An 8,689-nucleotide genomic window follows, 5' to 3' on the forward strand; every position below is an offset into this window, starting at 1 on the left:
TGCAAATTCTCCGTCAGCAGTGTACACGTGAGGTGCTATTTTGACCTTGATTTGAGCACTGAGTGGATGTGTATAAAAACAGAGACCCTGGCCAGGATTGCAGACTGTCCCTGAGAGTGATGGAGTAAGGACAGACACAGAGTGAGGAGTAGAAGAGCAGAGTGTTACTAAGAGTGTATAAGTGAGAGTGTGTGATGGCTCTGAGGTGCATAGTGTGGAACGCTCCCCTGGTTCGGTCCGTAACCATGCTGGAAGGACAGGGTCAGATAAGGGCATGCCACAGCCGGAGTCTACCTACTGTAAGAGATGCACAGTTCTCAGAGAGCAGCTCTACTGTCAGGCCCTTTAGTGAGATTCCTGGACTGTGGAAGAACAGCTTAGGGAACCTGTATACTTTTTGGAAACTTGATGGCTTCAGGAACATACATCAAGTCATGGTGCACAACTTCAACATGTTTGGACCAATTTATAGGTAACATTATTATTATTTATTACTACCACTATTGTTATTATTATGATTATTTATAGGAAACTTACTGTTACTATCATTATTAATTCCTGAAAACTTTAAAGAATGTGATTTCACCTTATGGTGGAATAACATATAAGTGAGGGTGCCAGACACAGCAAGCTGGGTTCAAACTTTATCTCTGGTGACTGTGAAGAGTTATGGCATAAGACATTGGTCTGTGTCCTACAGCTGAAAATTTTATTTCATTTTTATATATGTTTTAAATTTATTACACAACATCTTTATAATGGTAGTCATAACTACTTTTAGAAAGACATCTAGAGTACTTCTAAATTACTTTAAATTTTATTTTCCTGAGGGTCTGAATGATCTGAATTTTGTCTGAAGGTTGTATTACATGCTAGACAGGACACTAATCCATTGCAAAGCATTACAAATCCTATTAGCATATTTAAATTAAACATTAGCAGCAATTAAAGAAATTACTTTAGGTATTTTCTTTACATTTCTTGGTCATTTTCATGTCCTGACAGTCTTACTAAATCCTGTATGAAGGTTGTATTACACATTACCATACCCAACATTGTGAAAATGTTCAGGGAATCTGGAGAAATCTTAGTCTGTATACGGAAAGGCCAGAAACCAATGGTTAATATGTGTGACCTTTAAGTCCAGGAGTACTTCAAAACACTGTTGTCACTTAACACAGTATAGTATCTAGTATCAACTGCAACCTGAAACTCTGTTACATAAGGAAAAACTTATTATTTCCTGATATAAATGCTAATGTTTTAATACCAGAGCTCTTCTCAGATAGACTAAAGGTTCTACACAAGATTCACAAGTTTAACGTCAAATTCAGTCATGACCAATTTAGTATCTCCAATTCACCTCACTTGCATGTCTTTGGACTGTGGGAGGAAACCGGAGCTCCCAGAGGAAACCCAAGCAGACACGGGGAGAACATGCAAACTCCACACAGAAAGGACCCGGACCTCCCCACCTGGGGATTGAACCCATGATTTTTACACATGCTTACATCAAGCAAAATATTTTTCTTGGGAAGTCGATAGTTATTTTAGCAAGACAATACCAGGCCTCATTCTGCATGCACCACAACAGTGCAGCGTTGTAGACAAATGTGGTTTGCGCTTGACTAGTCTGCCTGCAGTCTAGATCTGTCTGCTTTTGGAAACTTAGGGGTTATTATGAAGAGGAGATTCAGACAATGGTAAGCACAAACTATTGAGCAGCTAAAGTCTTGTATGAAGCAATAGCCAAAAAATTTATTTGCAACAATTAACAGCCACAATTGGTGTTCTTAGTTTCCAAACAATTAATAGGAAAGATGTACCAACTGTACCAACTTTTCTTGCGTGTGTTGCAGGATTAAAATTCCAAATAAGTTGATCAGTGAAAATACTGGAAATCTTTTCTTTCTACTTTTGTCAGTCAACTAAAGATTCAAGAGAATTAACAGATCACAGATTCTTTTTTTTAGTGCATTTTACAAAATGCCCTATCTTTAACAGAAATGTTGTATGTCCTGGATCATTTATTCCTGTAGGCACTCTTATATTTTACAAAATTGAGAAAATATGGTTGGTGGTTTGATTCTAAACTTTGGGTACTGTATTTGTGTATTGGAATTGTGAAATTAAACATTCAACATTAATGTCTGTATATTAACATTATTTTAAACATTAGTGTAGTTAGGATGTAGTTAGTATAGGATGACAAGCACTCACTCACTCACTTTCTTAACCGCCTATTCCAGCTTTTCAGTGGGCACAAGGCACACAATAACACCCTGGATGGGGCGCCAGCCCATCGAAGGGCAGACACACACACACACACACACACTCACACTCATACACGCTACCCACTTAGCCACTGTGCCGCCCAGATGACAAGCATTGGTTTTTAAATTATTAAAATTAAATGAGTGCACTAAGGACAGGTCGGGATGTGTTTCAAATTGGAGTTCTTCATCTGTAAAAATTTTACTGCACTTTCAGTTGGAATCAAATGTAAGCTGTCAGAAATGAATTAAAATGATTAACAGCATTAATCGAGCAATAATCCCTTATCATCGTGTCTTGGTGGATCCACATTTTCAAGACACTGGCCATAAACCCAGAATACACTTTAGACATGGAACCAGTGCATCACAGGGCTTACATCAAGCAAAATATTTTTCTTGGGAAGTCGATAGTTATTTTAGCAAGACAATACCAGGCCTCATTCTGCATGCACCACAACAGTGCAGCGTTGTAGACAAATGTGGTTTGCGCTTGACTAGTCTGCCTGCAGTCTAGATACCAGGAACCAGGAACCAGGAACCAGGAACCAGTGCATCACAGGGCATCACACTCTCACTCATTCATTTAAACTTGCTCACACCCAGTATTAATTTACAGTAGCCAAAACAATTACTGACATTTTTGAGATATTAGTGGAAGAGCTTAAATCCTGTGCAGCAAACTGAGTGCAACCAGAGGCATGAATCCAACCTATGTTGATGAAACTTTTAGAGAGCAAAATAATATAACATTTACAATATAAGTAATGTAGTAGGAACTGATTGACCCATAGCAGGAACTGATTGATCTCATGTGAAACATATAGTCACAACATAGACTTTGATAACCTTGAAATAATCTAAGAGGGTATTTTTCATTCTTTTTAACTAGTAATATGTGGAATATAGTATGTGACATTTACTTGTAAGCATATACATTTGTAATTAATCATGTCTATATACAGTATATATGCATATTACAAACTGCAGGGAGAAAATCGGATACTATGAAAGTGTAAACATCATCAATCCCGAGGATGCTGCCATCATATTCAAAGCAGAAGGTCACTACCCCAAACGCCTTCGAGTGGAACCATGGACCTCTTACAGAGACTACAGAAACCGGAAATATGGCGTTCTTCTTAAGTATGACTTCTCATATTTTTTGGGTTACGTTGTCATAAAATCTGTTTAACTCCATAACTCTCTCCACTTTTCTGTATGTTTAGGGATGGAGAGGACTGGCGATCCAACAGAGTCATTCTGAACCGGGAGGTGATTTCACCAAAGGTGCAGGGCAACTTTGTGCCACTGCTGGATGAGGTGGGCCAAGACTTTGTGGCTCGAGTTCATAAAAAGATTGAAAGGAGCGGACAGAACAAATGGACAACAGATTTGTCCCATGAACTCTTCAAGTATGCACTTGAATGTAAGGTTTAATACACTACGGTACAAAAACTTTAGGTTAATGATTTTAATTTATAAACTAACACTGAGATGAGGGTGTTCAGTGGAGTTGACGTCAGGGCTCTGTGCCACTGGAGTTCTTTAACTTTAACAAACTTACTGATCTTGCTTGGTGCACTATGGCACAGCAGTCATACTGAAACAGGATAGGGTCTTCCTTAAAGATGCCATACAGTTAGAAGCACATAGTTTATTTTAAATAATTGATTTAGCTGTTAGCTGTTGAAAGTCCTAACCAATGTGTATAGTATCACAGATTCATGATTCTGTTTGAATTCTATTTAAATGTTTACTGAGTATGGAGGTATTAAGTCCTGTGATGTCTGGCACCAAGACATTATCAGCACATCCTACAGTGCATTCGGGTGCCATCTTCTCTAAAGTTAAATAATACACACCAGTCACTGACATGATCTTGGAGAAAAAAGAATTTGTCCAATTAGTTGACCGGTTCTGATGACCAGTTTTGATGCCTTCATGTCCATTGTAGGTGCTTTCGATGGTGAATAATATTTAGCATGGACACTTTGTCTGCAGTTGCCCTTCTCTTAGTCTGCGTCAGACACCATAGCCTTCAGGTCCTCTGGCATTAATGAGTCTTGGCTGCCCAACAACCTGTCAGAAGTTTATGACTTGTCCTTACTCAAATCACTGTTAGTGGGTACTCACCACAGCTGCATGTAAGCACCAGTTGCTGTTTCTGAGATACTTCAACCCAGTTTTGTGGCCATAGCAATTTGACCCTAATCAGAGTCACCCAGGTATTTATACTGATCACATGTGCTTCTTTCAACATGTGTTCTATCCACTTAACATTTAATATATCCTTGACTGCATCAAACACAAATGTTTGAGTTTAACCTGATTTTTGTGCTCAACATTATTTTGGCTGTATGATGCAGAGCAGAAAACATAAAATATGTAAGGTGCTAGATTGTGCCAGAACTATGACTATAAATCACTGACACAGTTTCCTACATGTCCGTTTGCTAACTAACTTTTCATGTGAACTGCATTTGTGATCAGCTGTGAGTGCAGTACTTTATGGAGAACGATTGGGGCTGCTGTTGGACTATATTGATCCTGATTCTCAGCACTTCATTGACTGCATTACATTGATGTTTAAGACCACCTGTCCCATGCTGTACATTCCCCCTGCCCTGCTGCGTCGAGTCGGAGCCAAGGTTTGGAAGGACCACGTGGATGCCTGGGATGGAATCTTCAACCAGGGTAGGAAGATGATTGAAGAACAAATGATGCACCAAAGACAAACTGTCATGTTTGGTGGTTTATTATATCATTAAACATCTTGTTTTTAATAACATGTTATATAATGGATCAGACCCAATAACCACCAAAACAGGTTTGCCATAATATAAAAGCTTGACCTTGGATAATCTATGGCTTCATAAAACATGATCTAGTCCTAACATTATAAGCATAGAGATGTCCCCAGTTGCTGTCTATAATAACCAAAGGTGGATTTAAAAGCTACATTTAATTAAATTGCTGTTAGTAAATTTTTGATCTGAAAGGAGGGGTCCAGGTCCCTTCTGTTCTCTCTGTGTCTTGGTTGGGTGCTCCTGGGTGCTCCAGTTTCCTCCCAGAGTCCAAAGACATGCAGTAAGGCTAATTGGAGATACTAAAGTCCACTTATGTGCATGTGTGTGTTTGCCCTGATGGACTGTCGACCTGTCAAGGGTGTTTTCTGCCTTTCGCCCAGTACATTTGACAGATCGCAACCCTATATAGGATAAAGTGGTGTTAAAAATGACAATCAATAAATAAATGAAGAATTAAATGAGCTCATTAATTCATGAATGCTTTTTTTAGACATTTTATGTTTTTTTCTTTTTCATATTATATTTATCCAAAGCGGACAACTGTATTCAGAACATCTACAGGCAGTTGAGAAAGAACCCTGGAGCCCAGGGTAAATACCCTGGAGTGCTGGCCAGCCTTCTCACGCTTGACCGGCTGTCCATTGAAGAAATCAAAGCGAGTGTGACTGAGCTGATGGCTGGAGGGGTGGACACAGTAAGAGAAAAACATAAATAACAGATGATAAATTGTATGGATGGCACAGTGGCACACCAGAGAGTGTTGTCTATGGTTCTGACTCTGTGAAAAATCATATGTTTTCTTTTGGGTATATCAGTTTTGTTCCACATTTTAAAAACATGTCAGTAGGTGCAGTGTGCAATGCCTTTAAATGTAAGTGTGTGACGCCCTGCATTGGACTGCTATCACATTCAGGGTGCATTTCTGACTAGTGTTACCAGGATTGACTCTAGATGCAAATATTACTGTGACTATATTAAAGTCATTATCAAAGATTTTATTCACCAATGTGGGGCAGTCGTGGCCAAGTGGTTAAAGTAGTAGATTATTGGTCGAATGACTCTGGGTTTCACTCCCACTACAGCCAACCTACTGCTGGGTTTTTAGGCAAGGTCCCTAACCCTTACTTGCTTAGACTGGACTTGCGGCCAATTGCTTAAATGTAAATAAATGTAATTATAAATATGAATAAACCATGTTGTTATTTGGCAGTGATATCACTGGTTCTGTGTGCTCATTTAGACGTCTATTACTCTGCTGTGGACTCTCTATGAGTTGGCGAGACACCCTGACCTCCAGGAGGAGTTGAGGGCAGAGATTATTGCTGCTCGCTCTGCTTCACAGGGAGACACATTGCAGATGCTTAAAATGGTACCACTGCTTAAAGGTGCACTGAAGGAGACTCTTAGGTATGTGTACAGGGTACATAGTACTTACAAAATTATACTTATATAAAGTGAGAAATGAAAAAGATTCATCATTTTATTAGATAATTAGGTGTAATGTATACAAGTAAATACTTGTAACTTGAGACTGGAATGGAAAATATCAGTAAAAAAAATAAGAAATGACTAAATGTGGTCAAGTAGGTGAGTATCCAGAATTTAAAAAACACTGTAGTGCCTCCAAAAACATTTACATTGTACCATGGGGAACAATGTATCAAAGCAATACCTACTTTCCCTGTAAACCATTACTACTGGCTGTTACATGCTGTCATAACTAACTACAAACCTTTTTTTAAAGGCTACATCCAGTTGCAGTAAGCCTACAGAGATATATCACTGAGGATATAGTGATCCAAAATTATCACATTCCCTCAGGGGTGAGTTAAACCACGTCAAATCTTGAATTAAAACCAGGAAAATGCTTCCTTCCTTATCCAGTATATAAACTACTGTAAGTCATATGTTTGCCTTTGTGTGTTTGTGGTTAGACATTAGTGCAGTTGGGACTGTACGCTATGGGCAGAGACCACCACATATTCCCACGACCAGAGCAATACCTGCCTTCTCGCTGGCTGAGAAATGAGAACCATTACTTCAGGGGTTTGGGCTTTGGTTTTGGCCCTCGCCAGTGCCTTGGTCGGAGAATTGCAGAAACAGAGATGCAGCTCTTCCTCATCCATGTGAGTTCTCTTTTGTACTTTCGTTACTAACAATGACCAGAGGTAAAGTAAAAAGAAACAGACAACCTGAATACAAAGTCATTTTTGGGTTGCTCTTGGGTAGTTATTACAGTCCATACAAAACCAGGCTCCTATTTGTTTACATAGGAAGAGTCCTTTAATTCCAAAACTGTAAGCCAAATAGATGCTCGATAACAGATTATAAACCACTGTTCATATCTGATATAATATTACAAATACACTGTTTATAAATGTAAAGGAACACTTAATCATCAAAAGTACATCAAGTTAGTCAAAGGTCAGGAATATCAATCTGTCTAGTTTTCTAGACTGTGCTCCATCTCATCAGACTATTTCTGCTATAGCTAGCTAAAGTATGGTAAATGTATTAAAGTGAATTAGTTTACTGTAAGTCAAGCATAAATGACTTCATGTATTTAAATAAATAATTGCTCAAAAGACAAATGCTTTGTAAGATTAAGCAGGTTTAATCCGTAACCACTTGCTCCCTTCCCCTTCATATCAAGGCATTGTTAACATAGCAATTAAGGTGCTGGACTATTAATTGGAAGGTATCTGGTTCAAGCCTCAACACAGCTAAATTCCACAAATGTAAACATGTAAATGATCTTGCTTCCCCAGATGCTGGAGAACTTCAGGATTGAGAGACAGCAAAGACAGAAGGAGGTGAAAAGCACGTTTGAGCTCATCCTGGTCCCTGAAAAACCCATCATGTTAACCATAAAGCCTCTACACAGCAGCAGATAGCAAATGATTATTTAATTTTCAAACATAAGACATCATGTCAGAATTATAATGCATGTATCATTGAGTATTCATCAAAAATCAGACATGGAAGACAAATGTATGTAAATGCATTATCAGCAAAATGATTCGTTTTGTTGAAATTAAATTAATTAAACATCAGTTATAGGTGTTTAATTGAAAACTGCACAAATAAGCCAGTAATTAAATCACCTTTTTGAATCACACATTTTAAAAACATTGGACTGGGACAAATTAAAACTTAAATGTTGTAAAAAATCCAATATAAAGTTCATTGCTTTGCAAAAAACTGCATGAGTAAATAGCATCTACAGCCTATATTATTGTTATATAATATCTGTGCATGAAGACCAGAGCCAAAAAAGCAATATTTAATGTCTGTGATTTTTGAGCCCTCCAACAGCACTGCATTAAAATCCAATGTGTTTTTGTAAAGAATATAACCACAGATGCTTGGGAATACTTAAAAACTCTTATCAGTAAACAGTTTGTTGCTTCATCGAAAAATGCAAGTTATGATTCTATGAAGCATAAATGAGAAAAGACAATTTATATTTACAGCTGCAGTTGGTGTCTTCAGATTTCGAACAATGACAAAACCCTGTTACAAGGAAAGGTGGCATAACAAATTGGTAAACTGCCCCTCCAACATTTTGAGCCATGAAATTTGAATCAGTGTATATACATCAAAACA

The 8,689-nt window shown here is 38.1% G+C and overlaps 1 protein-coding gene across 1 annotated transcript; it reads left to right on the forward strand.

The window, feature by feature from the left end:
- Positions 1-122: 122 nt before the first annotated feature.
- On the forward strand, positions 123-8,062 carry LOC134310151 (cholesterol side-chain cleavage enzyme, mitochondrial). The gene is made up of 9 exons (XM_062991677.1): positions 123-472; positions 3,264-3,419; positions 3,503-3,702; positions 4,767-4,970; positions 5,617-5,777; positions 6,324-6,490; positions 6,828-6,906; positions 7,018-7,209; positions 7,852-8,062. Exons 1-9 carry the CDS (start codon positions 195-197, stop codon positions 7,975-7,977), a joined length of 1,563 nt encoding a protein of 520 aa, XP_062847747.1. The 5' UTR covers positions 123-194; the 3' UTR covers positions 7,978-8,062.
- Positions 8,063-8,689: the final 627 nt, after the last annotated feature.

The sequence above is a fragment of the Trichomycterus rosablanca genome, chromosome 1 (assembly GCF_030014385.1).
Source record: "Trichomycterus rosablanca isolate fTriRos1 chromosome 1, fTriRos1.hap1, whole genome shotgun sequence".
Classification (NCBI taxonomy): Eukaryota; Metazoa; Chordata; class Actinopteri; order Siluriformes; family Trichomycteridae; genus Trichomycterus; species Trichomycterus rosablanca.

Bases quoted from the DNA above. Each gene is read 5' to 3' on its own strand.
- LOC134310151 (XM_062991677.1), top strand. From the start codon at position 195: ATGGCTCTGAGGTGCATAGTGTGGAACGCTCCCCTGGTTCGGTCCGTA. The intron at 3,420-3,502 runs GTATGACTTCTC...CTGTATGTTTAG, and splicing joins AAATATGGCGTTCTTCTTAA to GGATGGAGAGGACTGGCGAT. The intron at 3,703-4,766 runs GTAAGGTTTAAT...ATTTGTGATCAG, and splicing joins CTTCAAGTATGCACTTGAAT to CTGTGAGTGCAGTACTTTAT.